Genomic DNA, 21,549 nt, shown 5'->3' on the forward strand with positions numbered 1-21,549 from the left:
GTCATCCGTTTTGTCACCAAAGCCCCATATACTGCCCACCACTGCGACCTGTACGCTCTCGTTGGCTGGCCCTCGCTTCATACTCGTCGCCAAACCCACTGGCTCCAGGTCATCTACAAGTCTCTGCTAGGTAAAGCCCCACCTTATCTCAGCTCACTGGTCTCCATAGCAGCACCCACCCATAGCACACGCTCCATATCTCCCTCACTAGCTTTAAGCACCAGCTGTCAGAGCAGCTCACAGATCACTGCACCTGTACATAGCCCATCTGCAAATAGCCCATCCAACTACCTCATCCCAATACTGTATTTATTTATTTATCTTGGTCCTTTGCACCCCAGTATCTCTACTTGCACATTCATCTTCTGCACATCAATCACTCCAGTGTTTAATTGGTACATTGTAATTACTTCGCCACCATGGCCTATTTATTGCCTTACCTCCCTTATCTTACCTCATTTACACACACTGTATATAGATTTTCTTCAACTGTATTATTGACTGTATGTTTTGTTTATTCCATGTGTAACTCTGTGTTGTTGTATATGTCGAACTGCTTTGCTTTATTCTTGGCCAGGTCGCAGTTGCAAATGAGAACTGGTTCTCAACTGGCCTACCTGGTTAAATAAAGGTGAAATAAAAATAAATAAAAAACTTTGCTGTGCTTTCGAGGCTTTTTTCAATCTATGGTGCGAGGAAACTGTGCAGATACTATGATCTGAGCTATCTGATTGGCCAGCGGTAGGCCTATAGGTGCACTTGATTTGCTGTCTGGGCCTGTCAGGTATGCAGAGTTCTACCTTCAGACACAGGAAATGGTTAAAAAAGGGAACACTTTACCTTCCCGGCGCTAGGGCTGCTGAATCAAGTGCACCTACCGTCAACAACTCAAGGCTTTATCGCTGTTTTTTTTTTACAGAAATGTTTGGTTATCGACTAAGAATGCCTTTGAGATTGACCAGTCGCTATCGACCGGTTGGTGAACATTGATCTTATTTATAAACAATGCTGACCAATGTTGACCTTTTTCCAAGGTCTCCTTTTATTCTGTTTACGGCTTTATGCTTCCATGTGAGTTGCAGATTACACTTTTTCTTATACCAAATGGGTTTTCTTTTATACTAATTTCTTATTCTCTATTAGGATGTTTTTCCTGTGGAATTTGGTCCCAAGTATGATGCCGCAATAGAGAAACTCATGTGTCAGTTTCTTTCAAGACTTGAGAAGCTACTTCCAGTATCAAATTTTCAACAGGTACTGAAATTAGAATAATACCTTAATCAATTCAGTGAAGGATCACTATTCACAAAGTTTCTTATAGTATCTTTTGAATCATCCCTAAATCCTATCTATTTTCCTTCTGTGTCAGGCTGCATTCCTGCTCAGTGATGTCCCCTCTGTTCTGGAGGAATGTGTTGAGTCCATGTCTCACCCTCAGCAGCTGAAAACCCTACTTCAGTATCACAGAGACCTCGGCCAGCTGGACAACCATGGTAGGCATCTCTCACAGGACCCATGTAGATGCTAGCTTTTCTTCAGTAGAGGACATTAAAATATATTATTTATTTAACCATTGTCTTTAATTTATCCTCTTCCTTTTCTAGATACTCTGTCTTCCACCGACGGGGACTGCATTCTCTCTGCTCTCTGTCTCCCTCCTGTAGAAAGGGTGGTGATTGCAACAGAACAGACAGAGTCAGAAACACCAGTATCATCCTTGAATGTCTTCATGGATACATTCACCAAAGAGTTGGAGGTGGACTCTGCAACATTGACAGAGTACACAGAGATGGAACCGGGGACAAGTATGGATGTAGTAGAAAGAGAGGAGAGGGTGGAATGTGAGAGAAACAACAAACTATCTATAGAGTTTGCTGACCTTGTGGACCATGAGGACATGGAGGTTCATGCCGGTAATGAAGAAGAGAAGGTTGTGTGGATTGGACCAGTAAAAGATGAGACGGAAGATATTGTTGAAGAGGTGGACTCCAGGTACGAAACAGTGATGGTTATTGGGGCAGATGGGGTGGCGCAGACTTATGAAGATGTAAGTGTCAAAAGGAAGAGATCTTTCAGAAAGCCTAAAATAAAGACACATAAAGCCAGGGGAAGTCATGGAGAACAAATTACAAGCAGAGACGTGTCTGATGCGATCATATCCTCCATGCTTCACAAGCCTTTAGTGAAGCTACAAAGGATTGACACTACTAACCTGATGTTGCCCTGTAGACCAGTTAGACAAAACAGGGGGCGTAAGATGAAAACATTGCTAGCACGAGAATGTAAACAAACCGAAACAGAACTGACTGAAGAAAAAAATATTAAAGAGCAGTGCAGACATGACGCGGCACCAGAAAATACACACAGGGGAGCGCCCATTTCCGTATCTCCAGTGTAGGAAGTGCTTCCAGTGCCATTTTGATCTGACGAGACATCAGCAAAATATGTGTAAAGTAGTTGTGTCAAAACCTAAAGGTAAAACACAAAAGCAGCTCAAAGGAAATGACGAAAGACCTGAAATGTTGAATAAGTGTCATAAGAGTTACAAGGACCCACAGAGCTTGGAGAAACCGAGGCTAAAATGTGAAAGAAAACTCTAAGAAAAGGCGTAGCAGATCTCCAGCTAGTAATGAGAAGGACTCTGAGATGTCCAGCGAAACAGTCCAGAAACCTGAGGGAGGTGACACAGAGCCGGCCAGTGGATCTCCTCTTGAGGCAACACCTGAGGACAGTGACTCGTCCTCCACCAGTACACCCCAAGACCCATCTTACGAACCTAGCCAGACTGAAAAACGCAAACAGTCAAAAGTCTGCTGCATTTGTAAAAAACTTTTGCCAAAATCTTACAGCATGCAAGATCACATGAGATCCCACTCAGATCTGCGCCCTCATAAATGTCCTCATTGTGGGCAGATGTTCAAGAACATCAATGATATGAGAAAGCACATTGTAAAGATAGTGTGCAAGGTGCTGCGAGCTGAGTCTGAAGAGGCCCAAGTACATGCACTCACCCACAGCCCTCTCCATTGCACTGAGTGCAGTATGATGTTTGCAGACCCAGAAAAGCTAGACAGGCATAAATTGGTGCACAAGCCCTTGAAATGCACCATGTGTGAAAACCGCTTCAACGGTGTCAAGCCCATCAAGAAACACTATCTGGATGTCCATAAATTCAGCGGGCCATTCCTCTGCACCTACTGTGAGAAAAGCTAGATTGATTTACCAGCTCTCCTCAGACACGAGAGGACTCACACCGGAGACCTCCCATACCAGTGCTCCTACTGTCCAAGGAAGTTCAACTTATCAGAGGTTGTTGTTGAACACGAGAGAATACACACAGGAGAGAAACCATGCCTTTGCTGGGAGTGTGGAAAGGGCTTTATCAACAATGCAAAACTGAAAATGCACATGCTATGTGCTCACAGAAAACCTGAAGATAAACACTTCTCCTGCTCCCAGTGTGACAAACCTTACGCGTTACAAAGGACGTTACAAGGCCATGTGGCGAGACATCATGCTGGGGTGCGTTATCCATGCACATAAGCTGTTTCTTAGCATGTCCTCATTGACAAGGCATGACCTGATTCACACTCAGGAGAGGCCTTTTAAATGCACAGAGTCAGAGTGCGGCAAAAGTTTCAAATCGAAATCTGAAGTGAAGGTACACATGAGATATCATACTGGAGAGCAGCCTTTTCAGTGTAAAATCTGTGGGAAGGGTTTTACTCAAAACTGTTATATCACTCGACACATGCGAACCGGGGGAGAAGCCGTATCCGTGTTCTGTCTGTGGGAGAAACTTTTCTGACTTAAGGGTACGGAAAAGACACATGATGACTCACACGGGAGAGAAGCCCTACAAATGTTTAAGATGCGAGAAAGCTTTCAGTCGGACAGAACTTTTGAAAGCACATGACAGGAAAGAACACTGAGCAAATTCAAGTCAAGATTAATATTTTAGCCTTGAAGTTTTTGCCTATAGATGTTAGTTAAACATTTTGTCCCACACACGTCTCCAACTCAATCATTGTGTTTGCAGACGAGCCCTGGAGGTGAGAGCCCTGATGGAGTGGTGCCAGGAAAATAACCTCTCCCTCAACGCCAACAAAACTAAGGAGCTGATCGTGGACTTCAGGAAACAGCAGAGAGACCACGCCCCCATCCACATCGATGGGGCCGCAGTGGAAAGGGTGAAAAGCTTCAAGTTCCTCTGCTTGCACATCACTGAAAACCTGAAATGGTCCATCCACACAGACAGTGTAGGGTACAAGGCGCAACCGCGCCTCTTCAACCTCAGGAGGCTGAAGAAGTTTGGCCTGGCCCCTTAGACCCTCACAAACTTCTACAGATGCACCATTGAGAGCATCCTGATGGGCTGTATCACCATCTGCAATCGCAGGGCTCTCCAGATTGTGGTTCAGTCAGCCCAACACATCACCGGGGGCACACTGCCTGCTCTTCAGGATATCTACAGCACCCGGTGTCACAGGAAGGTCAAGAAGATCATCAAGAACCTCAGCCACCTGAGCCACGGCCTGTTCACCCCCCTACCATCTACAACAGGATTTCCCAAACTCAGTCCTCGGGACCTCAAGGGGTGCACGTTTTGGTTTTTACCCTAGCACTACACAGCTGATTCAAATAATCAACTAATAATCAAGCTTTGATAATTTGAATCAGCTGTGTAGTGTTAAGGCAAAAACCAAAACATGTACCCCTTGGGGTCCCGAGGACTGAGTTTGGGAAATGCTGAGACAATACAGGTGCATCCAAGCTGGGACCGAGAGACTGAAAAACAGCTTCTATCTTCAGGCCATCAGACTGTTAAACAGTCATCATCAGCCCGCCTCCACCCAGTACCCTGCCCTAAACCTTAGTCACTGTTACTAGCCGGCTACCACCCGATACTCTACCCTGCACCTCAGAGACTGCTGCCCTATGTACAGTTCATAGTCATTGAACACTGGTCACTTTAATGTTTAAGTACTGTTGTACCCACTTCATATGTACTGTATATACTGTAGTCTAGTCTTATTTTATTTAACTAGTCTAGGATCATCCTATATAGCTGCTGCTGTGTACACATTTACTATTCATATACTGTCTATACACCATCATATACATATACACTGAACTAAAATAGAAACACAACATGTAAAGTGTTGGTCCCATGTTTCATGAGCTGAAATTAAAGATCCCAGAAATGTTCCATACACTCAAAAATCGTATTTCACTCAAATGTTGTGCACAAATTTGTTTACATCCCTGTTAGTGAGCATTTCTCCTTTGCCAATATAATCCATCCACCTGACCGGTGTGGCATATCAAGAATATGATTAAACAGCATGATCATAACACAGGTGCACCTTGTGCTGGGTACAGTAAAAGGCCACTCTAAAATGTACAGTTTTGTCACAACACAATGCCACAGATTTTTTACATTTTAGTCATTTAGCAGACGCTCTTATCCAGAGCGACTTACAGTAGTGAATGCATACATTTCATTTTTTTTCTTCTCCGTACTGGTCCCCCGTGTGAATCGAACCCACAACCCTGGCGTTGCAAACACCATGCTCTACCAACTGAGCCACACGGGACCACAGATGTCTCAAGTTTTGAGGGAGTGTGTAATTGACATGCTGATTGCAGGAATGTCCACCAGAGCTGTGTCCACCAAACCGTCTCCAACGTCATTTGAGAGAATTTGGCGGTACGTCCAATCGGCCTCACAACCACAGACCACATGTATAGCGTCATGTGGGCGAGCGGTTTGCTGATGTCACGTTTTGAACAGATTGCCCCATGGTGGCGGTGGGGTTATGGTATGGGCAGGCATAAGCTACGGGCAACGAACACAATTTAATTTTATTGATAGAATCTCTGCGCATTCAAATTGCTGTGACGAGATCCTGAGGCCCATTGTCGTGCCATTCATCTGCCGCCATCACCTCGTTTCAGTAAAATAATGCACGGCGCAATGTCGCAAGAATTTTAACACAATTCCTGGAAGCTGAAAATGTCCCAGTTCTTCCATGGCTTGCATACTCACCACACATGTCACCCATTGAGCATGTTTGGGATGCTCTGGATCGACGGGTAGGACAGCGTGTTCCAGTTCCCGCCAATGTCCAGCAACTTCGAACAGCTATTGGAGAGGGGTGGGACATTTCACAGAACACAATCAACTGCAGGATCAACTCTATGAGAAGGAGATGTGTTGCGCTGCATAAGGGGAGTGGTAGTCACACCAGATAGACTGGTTTTCTGATCCACACCCATACCTTTTTTTTAAGGTATCTGTGACCAACAGATGCATATCAGTATTCCCAGTCATGTGATATCCATAGATTAGGGCCCAATATATTCATTTCAATTGACTGATGTCCTTATATGAACTGTAACTCAGTAAAATCTTTGAAATTGTTGCATGCTACATTTGTATTTTTCTAGAGTATATATTTATTTTCCGGGCTCTGACATTGCTCGTTCTAATATTATTGAATTCCTTTCTTTGTATTGTTAGGTATTACTGCAGTGTTGGAACTAGAAACATAAGCATTTCGCTACACCTGCGATAACAAATAGAACATGTGTATGCGACCAATTAAATGTTATTTGATTTCACTTTTGCTGGATCTTAACTGAAATATTGTTGTTCGCTGTCTAAAGGCGCCTACACATCGCACTGAATGTGGGTCTAGCGTTCGTCTGTTCAGCGCGATGTGTTTTTAGGGACCACCAGCTGTAGATGTCCCATTGCCAACATCGGTGCGCAAATTACGTTTAGAGGTGCTAAGTACTATCGGCCAGCAAACGCTGTTGGTTTGTTTGAGCCCAAACAATAAATGATCTAAGAAACAATAGAACATTTCTGGGAATAGGTATCCCTGCGATGCGTTTAGGGACAAGAGTTGAACATAATACAAGCTATAAACACTCCGATGCAGCGAATCGGATGGTGATTTAGTCAACGTATTTGTTTTTATCTATCCTCATTCAAATAAAACCATGTGTATTTTGCTGCAGATCCCTATTCACCGCTGGAGGGAGTCGGTAATCTTTCTCAATCATCCATTCACCCACATTTCACTGAATGTAAGTGGATGGGAACATGATTTTGGAACATACTGTACCTTGTTTTTGTCAGTCAGTCAGAATAAATTGTACATTCTGAAACGTATGGTGAAAACGATATTTCCATTTATTTATTTTGGGGGTTTTGTATGTTAGAGAAAATGGAGAGAAAATGAGGGCAGCGTCTGTTATTGAACAGTGATTGTCAGCAGCATCACATCACAAATGTGGCGTTCAAAGTTCAAGATGTTCAGGGGTTAGTAAGATAAGGCTCTAGCACTGTATTATATATAGGCTACTGTCAGATAGATACTAGACTAGTATAGGTATGCTATAGTGTAGTATATTCTACAATGGAATAGTTTTTTCCGCCAATCACACCCAAAACATTTTGTGCTATAATTGGTCCCTATGAGAGCCCCGGGCCTGTTCTCATGCATATGACCCACATAGACATCAATTAAATAATCATGTGCACTTGTTTTCACAGACCCTACAAAATGTGTATAGTCCAGTAGTCTGCAAGGATGACACAACTATTCATACTCCATAGTCCTCTTATAAATCATCCAATAGCGAAAAGGTATTTATCTTGGCTACCTACGCCACATCAAATCATTAGCAAGTGTAAAAGGGAGTGTGCGGTGTGAGTACACTGACGGTGCAGGTGTGGTAACACAGTGCCACCGACGCGGCCGCTACCAAGGACTGTTGGCTCTCCTTCTCCGTGGCCGACGTGAGTAAGACATTTAAGTGTGTTAACCCTCGCAAGGCTGCCAGCCCAGACAGCATCCATAGCTGCGTCCTTAGAGCATGCGCAGACCAGACCAGTGTTTACGAACATATTCAATCTCTCCCTATCCAGTCTGCTGACCCCACGTGCTTCAAGATATCCACCGTTGTTCCTGTACCCAAGAAAGGAAAGGTAACTTAACTAAATGACTATCGCCGTAGCACTCACTTCTGTCATCATCAAGTGCTTTGAGAGATTAGTCAAGGATCATATCACATCGACCTTACCTGACACCCTAGACCCAGTTCTATTTGCTTACCACCCCAATAGATCCACAGATGATGCAATCGCCATCGCACTGCACACCGCCCTATCCCATCTGGACAAGAGGAATACCTATGTAAGAATGCTGTTCATTGACTAGCTTCAGCATTCAACACCATAGTACCCTCCAAGCTCATCATTAAGCTCGGGGGCCCTGGGTCTGAACCCCGCCCTGTGCAACTGGGTCCTGGACTTCCTGACGGGCCGCCGCCAGGTGGTGAAGGTAGGAAACAACACCTCCACTTTGCTGACCCAACTCAATCATCAAGTTTGCAGATGACACAACAGTAGTAGGCCTGATTACCAACAATGATGAGACAGCATATAGGGAGGAGGTGAGGGCCCTGGGAGTGTGGTCCCAGGAAAATAACCTCTCACTCAACATCAACAAAACAAAGGAGCTGATCGTGGAATTCAGGAAACAGCAGAGGGAGCACCCCCCCATCCACATCGAAGGGACCGCAGTGGAGAATATGGAAAGCTTCAAGTTCCTTGGCGTACACATCATAGACAAACTGAAATGGTCCACCCGCACACACAGTGTGGTGAAGAAGGCGCAACAGCACCTCTTCAACCTCAAGAGGCTGAAGAAATTTGGCTTGACATCTAAAACCCTCACAAACCTTTACAGCTGCACAATTGAGAGCATCCTGTTGGGCTGTATCACCACCTGGTACGGCAACTGCACCGCCCGCAACCGCAGGGCTCTCCAGAGGGTGGTGCGGTCTGCCCAACGCATCACCGGGAGAAAACGACCAGCCCTCCAGGACACCTGCAGTACCCGATGTCACAGGAAGGCCAAAAAGATCATCAAGGACAACAATCACCCAAGCCACTGCCTTTTCACCCCGTTATCATCCAGAAGGCGAAGTCAGTACAGGTGCATCAAAGCTGGGACCGAGAGACTGAAAAACAGCTTCTATCTTTTTTTATTTTTTTATTCACCTTTATTTAACCAGGTAGGCTAGTTGAGAACAAGTTCTCATTTACAACTGCGACCTGGCCAAGATAAAACACAGCAGTTCGACACATACAACAACACAGAGTTACACATGGAATAAAACATACAGTCAATAATACAGTAGAAAAAAAGAAAAGTCTATATACAGTGAGTGCAAATGAGGTAAGATAAGGGAGGTAAGGCAATAAATAGGCTATGGTGGTGAAGTAATTACAATATAGCAATTAAACACTGGAATGGTAGATGTGCAGAAGATGAATGTGCAAATAGAGATACTGGGGTGCAAAGAGCAAGATAAATAAAGAAATACAGTATGGGGATGAGGTAGTTGGATGGGCTGTTTACAGATGGGCTATGTACAGGTGCTGTGATCTGTGAGCTGCTCTGACAGCTGGTGCTTAAAGCTAGTGAGGGAGATATGAGTCTCCAGCTTCAGAGATTTTTGCAGTTCGTTCCAGTCATTGGCAGCAGAGAACTGGAAGGAAAGGCGGCCAAAGTAGAAATTGGCTTTGGGGGTGACCAGTGAGATATACCTGCTGGAGCGCGTGCTACGGGTGGGTGCTGCTATGGTGACCAGTGAGCTGAGATAAGGCAGGGCTTTACCTAGCAGAGACTTGTAGATGATCTGGAGCCAGTGGGTTTGGCAACGAGTATGAAGCGAGGGCCAGCCAACGAGCGCGTACAGGTCGCAGTGGTGGGTAATATATGGGGCTTTGGTGACAAAATGGATGGCACTGTGATAGACTGCATCCAATTTGTTGAGTAGAGTGTTGGAGGATATTTTATAAATGACATCGCCGAAGTCGAGGATCGGTAGGATGGTCAGTTTTACGAGGGTATGCTTGGCAGCATGAGTGGAGGATGCTTTGTTGCGGAATAGGAAGCCGATTCTAGATTTCATTTTGGATTGGAGATGCTTAATGTGAGTCTGGAAGGAGAGTTTACAGTCTAGCCAGACACCTAGGTATTTGTAGTTGTCCACATATTCTAAGTCAGAACCGTCCAGAGTAGTGATGCTGGACGGGCGGGCAGGTGCGGGCAATGATCGGTTGAAGAGCATGCATTTAGTTTTACTTGCATTTAAGAGCAGTTGGAGGCCACGTAAGGAGAGTTGTATGCCATCTCAAGGCCATCAGACTATTAAATAGCTATCACTAGGACCTAAGAGGCTGCTGCCATATGTACATAGACTTGAAATCACTGGCCACTTTAATAATTAGAACACTAGTCACTTTAATAATGTTTACATTATTCCTTAATAATGTTTACAACATTCCTCATCTCATATGTATATACTGTATTTTATTCAACTGTATTTTAGTCTACGCCGCTCCAAAATTGCTTGTCCAAATATTTATATATTCTTAATTCCATGCCAATACATAAAATGTGTGTGTATTGTTGTGATATTGTTAGATATTACTTGTTAGATTATTACTGCACTGTTGGAGCTAGAAACACAAGCATTTCGCTACACCCGCAATAACATCTGCTAAAGATGTGTATGTGACCAATCAAATTTGATTTGGTGAGATAATGCTGCGCTCAAGTGCTAGTCGGAACTTGGAAATGTGATACTTGCTATCTGGTTGTAGTTACACACGTGCCACGTTCAACCAGTTAGCAAGTCGGAAATGTCTAAGTTTCCTAGTTCCGACTAGCACGTGAATGTGGCATAACCCGATCCGATGGAATACGACGATACGAACGCTTATTTCAAAGAGCGCTCAGTAAGCCACGCCCCAGTGGGCAGAGCTAGGCATGTTGCACTGGAACACGTTTTAATACAAATAAAGCCGGAGGAAGCATGGCTCTCGACCTTCGCCTTTACCGAGTCCGTACGGGAGTTGCAGTGATGGGACAACACTGTAACTACCAATTGGATATCACAAGAAAAAGGGGTGAATTTTTTTAAAAATATTAAATGTTTCATTTTACTATGTGTCTGTCCATAGCTACTCCTGCCTCCATGTAGTTTAATAGACGTTTGGATACTGTATATCAGGATTTTGTGGCCATTTACACAGATGGTCCAAAACAAACTAATTACAGATCACCTGGCTGTATATACGGTGGAGCTGATGGCCGTACTGTTGGCCTTGCAGTGGGTGGAGGAAGTCAAGCTAGACAGAGTAGCTACACCACGTAACCAAAAGTACGTGGACACCTGCTCATTGAACATCTCCTTCCAAAATCATGGGCATTAACATGGAGTTGGTCCCCCCTTGGCTGCTATAACAGCTCTTCTGGGAAGGATTTCCTATAGATGTTGGAACATTGCTGCGATGACTTGCTTCCATTAATCCACAAGAGCATTAGTGAGGTCGAGCACTGATATTGGGCGATTCGGCCTGGCTCGCAGTCGGCATTCCAATTCATCCCAAAGGTGTTCGATGGGGTTGAGGTCAAGGCTCTGTGCAGGCCAGTCAAGTTCTTCCACACCGATCTCAACAAACCATTTCTGTATGGACCTCGCTTTGTGCACGAGCCTTGTCATGCTGAAACAGGAAAGGGCCTTCCCCAAACTGTTGCCACAAAGTTGGAAGCACAGAATTGTCTACACTTTAAAAAGGAAACGTTCCTTAAGGCACCTTTAGGGATTCCTCAGATTGCAACACAGGCAGAACCCACTAAAGGTGCCTCCAGGAACCTTTTGCTTGAAGCACCTTAAAATATATATATCTATATATAGATTGCGAACTGTCTGGGACTCGTTGTTTCCCTGTTTACTAATAAAATATATTTTACTTATTGAGTCAAAGACGAAAATTAACTGTAATACATTGGTCTCAAATATATTAGCATAACTAGGCAACACAGAACCACCGTGGACACATTTTAAAATGAGAGGCTTTTCTCCCTATTTAAACGTGTCCCAGTTGAACATGCCTAGCTCTGCCCACTAAGGCGTGGCTTACGGAGCTTTCTTTGAAACAAACGCTCGTATCGTCATGTTCCGAAAGACAGAGATGTTTCACCACACCGAGTGGTAATATGTGCTGTGGGATGGTTAGGCAGTTTCATGATACTGTAGTTGTAGCCGGTGAGTAGACATCGGCTTTGGACAGCGCCAGCTGATGAGGGGAAACGCACTTGGTGTATTCTTTGTTGCAAACTTGAACACCTCAAAGGCAGATTAATGCATTTTCCGCTAAAATAGCCTCCTATTCCAGTGAAAGCTATTGATGTCGGTGAGTTATTGTGAACGAAGATGCTTACAGATATGATTGAGGTTGAAGAATTCGAAATCAAGGAGGAAGAACCTTGGTATGACAACCAGGACCTTGAGCATGGTAAATATTATTATTCTATCCATGATGACCGAGACTGTGAAAGCGCGGACTCACCTGTGCTGTGCGTATCAAATGACAGCTACAACCTGGCAGTGACCACAATTTGACACTCCGGCAGCGTTAGGCTAATAAATTATTTTCTAGCAGGTGTGGAATCAATGAGCGCCTGGTGCACCCCTTTTTTCATAGGGCAGGTGCAGGTGTCACTAACGAATGTATTTTACAGGACACATTGGTAGGTTTAACTCTAGGCTACTGTACTGCGGCAGAAAACACTGTCGGACTTCAGCCAAATATTTCAAGGTTATCTCAAGCAGAATTGGAACACCCGAGGCTACCATTCCACTGCCACGGATGTAACCAACCATTTGAAACAATGCATCCTTTGTCTTAAATGTTCTACAGATTTTCAATGTTCTTCTCTGCATGTAATCTCCCGTGGGCAGATTCTGCATGTAGACCATGCGTACGTGCTATCCGGGACCCATGGGACGTCCCTACCCTATTGCAGTTGAAATGTTAAATGGTTTAGGGTAGGGACATCCCAATGATTCCGTATAGCACTGACCGTATACCAAGGGAGTTAATTATGCACTTGACCAAATTATGCGAGATTTTACTTCTAGGTTACCGCCATAGAGAATGATAAAGGCATCTAGTGGCCAAAATGCCATATTTGCATGGGCAGCACCATTGAGGGCTTCCACCATTTTATTGTAGTCAACTGGTTGGGACTTCCAACTTCATTGACTGATCCCTCCTGGTGACCATGTTGGAGATGGACCACTGGGTCATCAGGAGGGATAAGACAAGCGTGAAGAAAATTGACTACTTCAAAATGAAGATTGCCTCAATGGTGCTGTCACAGGCACTATAATGGCACAGATCCAAAGATGAGTCCTATCATTTATGGTTAACACACCACACCCTTAGCGGCGTTGCCAGCAACCTGATGCATCCGGTTTTCAAGGCAGCTAGTTTCAACCTACAGTAGCTTTCTTTTCCCGCTGAAAACCAGATGTGGGCAGACTCTTTTACGCATGCTGCAGAGATTACTCTGCATATAATAAGGTTTTGTTCCACTAATTTGCATAGTTCAAGATCTTTTATTGACCATTTATTAACAAATTCTGGAATAGAAATCTAAGGAAAGGAAATCGGGGCATATATACTGGTGCTCTCTAGATTAGAAGATATTCAATTTATATTTCATGCTTAGAGAGAAACTCCCCGGCACACATCCTGTAAATGAGAGACCATTTCACAACGCATGAATTAGGCCACAGTGATTAAGGTATAATTATTTTTTTACCTTTCTGACATATCTCAAATATATTAGAGGTGCGCTTGATTTATCCCTTTTGGGATCATGTTCCATTGTAAGCAAACTACTGTTAATCAAGGACAGCACAAGTAACATGTATTTGACCCACAAATGCAGGTAGGATGTCTGCAAGATCGGTTTGCCCACCTGACATTGAGAATTGAGGCACATGCACAGACACAGCCGTAGATGCACTAGATGTCTCTGCAGGTCTTGTCACACTAATGGCTTCATCTTTCCCCAACCTTTAATTTGAAGTTATTTATAGAGCCTCTTCTGTGATCTCTCTTTCCTCCCATGCAGACCTCCACCTGGCTGCTGAGCTGGGGAAGACCCTGCTGGACAAGAACAGAGAGCTGGAGCAGGGTCATCAGCAGATGTACTCCACCAATCAGGAACAGCAACAGGAGATAGAGGTAAGAGTTTTAACCAATCAAGCTGTAACTAACTACCAGGGTAGCGGTAACTCGGTTTGACCAATCAGAAGTATGTGGACACACAGTCCCTAACTGCAGCTAAAGGCACTTTCGGGGAGCTATTGTAGTGTTTGCAGGCTTTTGTTCCAGCCCAGCAGTAGCACACAATATCCACTAGTTGGCAAACCTGAGGCCTTTCCGTTAGGCATCAGTGTGTTCCTTGCATGTTGAAAACAAGAGAAACTCACCTCAGATTTGTGCTCCTTTAATTCCTAAATAAAATTCCTAAAAAAAATTAAGTGTTCCAGATTTACAAAAGACAGGCTTCCATTTTTTGTTTTACCTTTATTGAACTAGGCAAGTCAGTTAAGAACAAATTCTTATTTTCAATGACGGCCTAGGAACAGTGTTCAGGGGCAGAATGACAGATTTTTACCTTGTCAGCTCAGGGATTCGATCTTCAACCTTTAGTTTACTAGTCCAACGCTCTAACCACTAGGCTACCTGCCACCCCATTAACTTCCTTTTGAAGAAGAGATTAGTGGGTCGGATCCTGATGAATTACTTAATCTCTCTGCTGGACGTGTTGCTTACCATGGGTCCATGTAGGGTATGACCCTAGAAGCACAAAGGTAATGGAATAGAACGTGAAATGTATAATGCAGACGTTTTGACTGAAACACTTTTGTCAAGACTGCAAAATCTATATACGAATCCTAGTCTTTCGATACTGTAAAGCCCCAGGGAATAAGTATTTTGTTTTTCCATGTACAGGATTACAACACCACCATTATCAAACAGTAGAGGAGCAGTGGGGATCTCACTCCTTTGAAAACAACATACTTCATTGCTTTTCACCTTGTCCAGTGAACTTTCAGAGGACCAGGAAAGATAAAGATGGCCCATATCAGTTGTCCTCTTTTTTTTGTGGGGGGGGGGGCATACCTTTGACACACTCACATAGCCACCATTGAATTGTTGTGATTTATAGTAACTAGAGATTAAATAGCCTCTCAATGCTAGAGAATCTAAATATTTAACCAGTTGTATTTAAATATCACATTCAGACTTTGTGGTTTCTCTGTTATATCACCAGTGAAACCATCTTGTATGGTCAGCAGCAGCCACTCACTTCCATATGAGCTCTGGATTTAATTTCCTTGAGTAGGGTCAACTCCTAAATCCTTCCCCTCATCTTTGAAACGGCTGACTGACAGAATGAATCTCTCTAACGTCGCCATCCATTTCATGACCTGACTGCATGTAGAAACAGCACAGGAGGAAGCTGATGCTGTAAATTATAATGTTATCTTGTCTTTAGGAGAACATTGACCTCTCTCACTCTAGGAAAAAACACTATAGATAATTGCCACTTTTTTATAATTGTATGATTAACATGCAGAATTCCAAAGAATACGTTGTTCTGTAACTGAATAGCATTGCAAGATAAGGTACAGCTCCCATTTAGTGAGTAGTATTGGTTTGAATTGGTGTTTTTAGTTTAACTTTCTGTGACTGATCAGGATCTTAATGAGCTTAAGGTTCACAGCGTTCTCCATTGATAGAACAGTTATATTGTCTATGGCATTCTCCCTGTTTTACCCTGATAAGATTGCCCTTTTCCATTGAGAACAGGTTGAGCGAGAGAAGAGAGGGATAGATGGAAAGAAAGTGATGTTATCCCAGCACCACTGTGCTCGTGTATTTAGCACCTCAGTCTGAATCAACTTGTCTTAATAAGACAACTTTGTGTTGGTGCTGTTCTATATTCCTCACCAGAGGTGTTGCGCTCTTACAAATACTAATTTGGCCCTGCAGAGGCTAGTACAGACAGGTTGCTATCAAAGCAATAATAGTCGCCCAGACAGGAGGTACTTGTCATTGATTCTTGCAAGTTTGATCTCGTTCATGGTTCGATAAGCAACCAAAATAAATCATGTGTATGCCTTGGCTTAAAACTAATCATATTGACTTGAACAAGTACAATGGAGTAATCTAGATTCAATGTCAAATTGTGAAGTTGAAGGTGGGTTATGTGATGATATTGAGTTCTGGTTTTCTACTCCATCTTCCTTCTCCAGTACCTGACTAAGCAGATGGACCTCCTGAGGCATGTGAATGACCAGCATGCTAAGGTCTACGAGCAGCTTGACCAGTCTTCCAGAGAGCTGGAGCAGAGCAACACCCGCCTGGTACAGGACAACAGGGTCGCCCAGCACAAGATCCAGGGGTAAGCCTGTTGTTGGGTTTAAAGCCTGAGGCTGTGTCCCAGTTCTTCACCCTTCTCACACACTTTTCTCACATGGATCTAACAATGGTGGAAACTCCCTCCAGCAAATGCTTATGCTAATCCTATTCATCTAAATCCATGTCGGTTTGGAGAATCGGGACGCAGTCATTCTCCAGATAATTAGAGATGGAATGGAAAACAACGTGTGTTGGTGAGAGGAGAGCTAAATGTGTGAGGATTATTTTCTCTCTCTTCAGGCTGACTGAGATGATCGAAGCTCTACAGACCCAGGTGGAGGATCTTCAATGTCAGGTAGAGGATCTGAAGACCGCCCCTGCCAATCCCCATATGAAACCCCTTACAGAGGCATGTCGGCCCTACGGGGCGCAGAGTGTGTACTTCCTGAATGACCTGCAACCCACACAGAGGTGAGATCACTGCACTCATGAAATACAAACATAACTCAACGCACAGATGTTAATATCTGGACAATCTGTATTGTTCCTTGAGCTGGAATTGACCCATACTTTAACAAGTGGGCCAGCACTGGTCTGTCGAAGATAGAATCTGTGCTATCCTCTTACTGGAGCTGGTGTCTGGCTGCTCTCTATTACTTCCTGTCTGAACTGTCCTCTACACCCTCTCCTTCACCTAATCTTCTGACGTAATATAAAGCTATATAGATCAGTCAGGTCTGCATGGGGTTAAATAGACATGGCACAATAAGGTCAGATTCATCAAATGGAAAAGGATGCTAAATTGATTAACATTTTATGCATTTAGAACTCAATAGCTTGTGCATTATTGATTGTTTTTAAGCTGTAGGTAAAACATGTTTTTTGTTGAAAATGCATAGAGAAGACTAGCCCACCCGAAGTTGCCATTAGTTCTGTTCTAGATGGCCTAAGGCCCTAAACCCTACTCTAGATGGCATTCATTCAATTCCACTTTGACTTCCAACAGTCCCTCTTGGCCCTGCTCTAGTGGTGTGATTTGGCTCTCTCTGTGTGTTACCTCTCTTGCCGTTCACACTGGTTAAGGAGACTAGTACTACTGCTAGTACTCTAGCCTTCTTCCTGCCCTCTGAGGCCATAGCACTTCAGACTGTGTAATCCAGTTAGGGTTTGGCCCCTCCTTTAATCCAGGCCAAAGCTCGTAGGTCACTGATCAAAACACATGCCAAGCAGACTATAGTACTCTCTCCCTACTGACTTCACTGAAACGTGGTCACAGTTGTCACCCAAAGGTCATAGTCCACTCGTAAGGACACTAATCTCTGCCCTGCACGAAAGATCACTTCTGATTAGTCTGTTTGATACAGGATGTCTTGCTACCAATTCATCAAACGCATGCTTGAATAACTTGTTGACAGTTTATCAGTAACTTAATAAGACTAATTAGGTGTGTAAGTGCTGGTCTGGACTGAAACAAAAGTTGTTTCCCAATACTTAAAAAAAAAATATATAAAGTTAGATTTTCCTCTGACCCCTCTCAGGTACTCGAGTTACAACTCTGGCGACCAATCTGATGACTGCTGGTCTCCCTCTGACCTCTCGTTGCTAGAGGAGGAGCAGGAGTCGCTACGGCAATCGCTCCGCTCTCTACAGACCCAGCTGGCCAATGAACGTGCTCGGAGGGAGGGGGCGGAGCGAGATGCAGACCTGCTAGCCAATGACAATGTGGTGCTGGAGCAGCGCTTGGGAATGATGGCGGGGTGCCAGGTGAGGAAGAGGAGCAACTCACACAGAGCATAATTTTAAGCCAATGCAATCTGTTTTCTCCTCCTATGTAGTGAAATGGTAGTTAAGAGTTACATTACTGAATCCTCTCTGTCTCTCTCTGACTCTGACTCTGTCTAGGCCAGACTAGCGGAGCTGGAGTGTGAGGCTGAGGAGCTTCGTCAGCTGTGGAGAGCCAACAATGCCACCAAAGCTTGGAGGTCAAGGGTCAGCCTGACAATGCTGCCCAATACCCTCTTCTTCCCCCTGAACCAGGAGAGTGGGATGGGGGAGGATGGAGAGAGCGAGGAAGACGTGATGGACGTCAGCTTCCTTTCCAACCCGAAAGGTTGTGTCATCTTGAAGAGATGCAACAGCGAGAAGCAGCTGAGGTCACCGCGGGGTGATGGGTCAGAGGTAGACGAGAGCCAAGAGCGTTCGTGCGTCCGCCATTCAGAGGTGGTGAAGCAGCGTGGGATCTCCCTCCTCAACGAGGTTGACGCTCAGTACAGTGCCCTGCAGGTAAAATATGATGCGCTGCTGCGACTCTGCCACCAGGGGGAGCTGTACCCAAACCAGCAGCACAACCACAAGGAGGTCCAGACACCCATCGTAGCCCCCTCGGACTGCCCACAAAGCCCAGCCCCAGCCTCCATTCGCAAGGCTGCAGGCACAGACATGAAGGGCCAGGAGGATGAACTTAACCAGCCTGAGTACAAGGCCCTGTTCAAGGAAATATTTAACTGCATCCAGAAAACAAAAGAGGACCTGAGTGAGAACAGAAGAAAACCCTGGCAGTTGGCGTAGTATGGCTTTCGTAGTAAACAAGCAAAAATGGCTCTGCTTTTGCGCTGGACATGCAGTTGTTTCTTGTTGGAGGTGAACATGCTAGCTATTAAGCAAGCACCTTACAAATTGTTTGTAAGGCCTGGTAACTGATGTACTGTGTCTGTATCTGGTGGAACTGCAGCTGAATCGATTACCATCTCTAAGGGCTCATCTCTATCTATGGATGCTGGAGCAGCCAGAGAAAGGCAACATCAGCTGATACACCAGGTCTTTGGCATGGAACGAACAGTGCCTAACATTCAGTCTACATCATTCTGCCTCAATCAACCAGCCCTACTCGATCTTTGTTGCCCTTAGATTAGCGTCTAGGGGCAATGTTCTTCTACTCTCAGGAACCAAGAACCTCTGGAAACTTTCTGTGGATTAGTGCTTTTCCATGGTACCTCTATGCACTGTTCAATCAAAAGCTACATATCCTTTTAAAGTGACAGTCTGAGCCTGAAGGTCAAAACGGTAACTTTGTATCATCTTTGTGCCTCAAACGCCACTGTTTCTTACTCTTGGTGATGAGTAAAGACAAATTATGTGAATTTACATCTCAGAATTGTACTGTATGTCTTCAAAAAAGTTAGCATGATCCTAAAATTTAAACACGAAAGTATTTGGGTATGAAGACTGAGTTGTATGTACAGGATTGATGTTGTAGTTAGCAATATAATCTAATGAGGCTATACCAGAACTCGGCTATGTGTTATGATATTACTGTGCTTTCCAAATACAATGATGACATTTCACAAAGTAACTGTTTTTCCGATGGTTTGTCAAACGGTCCCGTTAATTGTTTTTGCTGCCTAACTCATGCTATCCTAATGTACCATGATAAACACCCCCTTAGTTGACATCACTGTAAAATCACATTGTAATGAGATGCACTTTAGACTTGCACAGGGATGTTATTTTCTGACACTTTATGTAGCTAGCCACTGTACTGTATAAGAAGTGCTGTTAATAATTCCTGTTCAATGTATTAGATGTAGTACCAGTCAAAAGTTTGGACACCTACTCATTCAAGGGTTTTTCTTTATTTGTAAAACATTTTTTTTTTACAGTGTAGAATAATATTGAAGACATCAAAACTACGAAATAACACATACGGAATCAAGTAGTAACTAAAAAGTGTTAAACTTACATTTGAGGTTCTTCAAAGTAGCCACCCTTTGCCTTGATGACAGCTTTGCACACTCTTGGCATTCTCTGACCCAGCTTCATGAGGTAGTCACCTGGAATGCGTTTCAATTAACAGGTATGCCTTGTTCATTTGTGGAATTTCTTTCCTTCTTAATGCGTTTGAGCCAATCAGTTGTGTTGTGACAAGGTAGGGGTGGTATACAGAAGATAGCTCTATTTGGTAAAAGACCAAGTCCATATTATGGCAAGAACAGCTCAAATAAGCAAAGAGTAATGACAGTCCATCATTACGTTAAGACATGAAGGTCAGTCAATGCGGAAAACATCAAGAACTTAAAAGTTCAAGTGCAGTCGCAAAAACCATTGAGTGCTATGATGAAACTGGCTCTCATGAGGACCGCCACAGGAAAGGAAGACCCAGAGGATAAATTCGTTAGAGTAAACTGCACCTCCGATTGCAGCCCAAATAAATGCTTTACCGAATTCAAGTAACAGACACATCTCAACACGAACTGTTCAGAGGAGACTGTGAATTAGGCCATGGTCAAATTGCTGCAAATAAACAACTAAAGGACACCAATAAGAAGACGATACTTGCTTAGGCCAAGAAACACGAGCAATGGACATTAGACCAGTGGAAATCTGTCATTTGGTCTGATGAGGCCAAATTTTAGATTATTGGTTCCAACCTACGCAAAGACGCAGAGTACAGAAAGTGAATGGATGATCTCTGCATGTGTTGTTTGCACCAGGAAGCATGGAGGAGGAGGAGGAGGTGTGACGTTGTGGGGGTGCTTTGCTGGTGACACTGTCAGTGATTTATTTAGAAATCGAGGCACACTTAACCAGCATTGCCAACACAGCATTCTGCTGTGATTCCCCATCCCATCGGGTTTATGCTTTGTGGGCCTATCAGTTGTTTTTCAACAGGACAATGACCCAACATACCTCCAGGCTGTGTAAAGGCTATTTGACCAAGAAGGAGTGATGGAGTGCTGCATCAGATGACCTGGCCTCCACAATCACCCGACCTCAACCCAATTGAGATGGTTTGGGATGAGTTGGACCGCAGAGTGAAGGAAAAGCAGCCAACAAGTGCTCAGCATATGGGAACTCCCTGTTGGAAAAGCATTCCTCATGAAGCTGGTTGAGAGACTGCCAAGAGTGTGCAAAGCTGTCATCAAGGCAAAGGGTGGCTACTTTGGAGAATCTAAAATATATTTTGATTTATTGAACACTTTTTGGTTACTACATGATTCCGTATGTGTTATTTCATAGTTTTGATGTCCACTATTATTCTACAATGTAGAGAATAGTAAAAATAAACACTTGACTGAGTAGGTGTGTCCAAACTTTGGATTGGTACTGTAAATACACACAGTACATGTGTAATCTTTGTGATAAATGCAAACTCAGAGGATTCCGTGTCTCTATTGGTCCATTATTCTAACTGCAAAGTCACGTGGTTTGTCAAGGTGGTAGCTGTTATTATCTATGTA

At 43.9% G+C, this 21,549-nt stretch overlaps 1 protein-coding gene across 1 annotated transcript; it reads left to right on the top strand.

Moving 5' to 3' along the window:
- Positions 1 to 11,999: 11,999 nt before the first annotated feature.
- LOC106609027 (cerebellar degeneration-related protein 2) lies at positions 12,000 to 21,470 on the top strand. Its single transcript, XM_014207370.3, has 6 exons — positions 12,000 to 12,385; positions 14,013 to 14,125; positions 16,207 to 16,355; positions 16,613 to 16,783; positions 17,851 to 18,076; positions 18,215 to 21,470. Exons 1-6 carry the CDS (start codon positions 12,304 to 12,306, stop codon positions 18,878 to 18,880), a joined length of 1,407 nt encoding a protein of 468 aa, XP_014062845.1. The 5' UTR covers positions 12,000 to 12,303; the 3' UTR covers positions 18,881 to 21,470.
- Positions 21,471 to 21,549: the final 79 nt, after the last annotated feature.

The sequence above is a fragment of the Salmo salar genome, chromosome 01 (assembly GCF_965601325.2).
Source record: "Salmo salar chromosome 01, fSalSal1, whole genome shotgun sequence".
NCBI classification, from domain to species: Eukaryota; Metazoa; Chordata; class Actinopteri; order Salmoniformes; family Salmonidae; genus Salmo; species Salmo salar.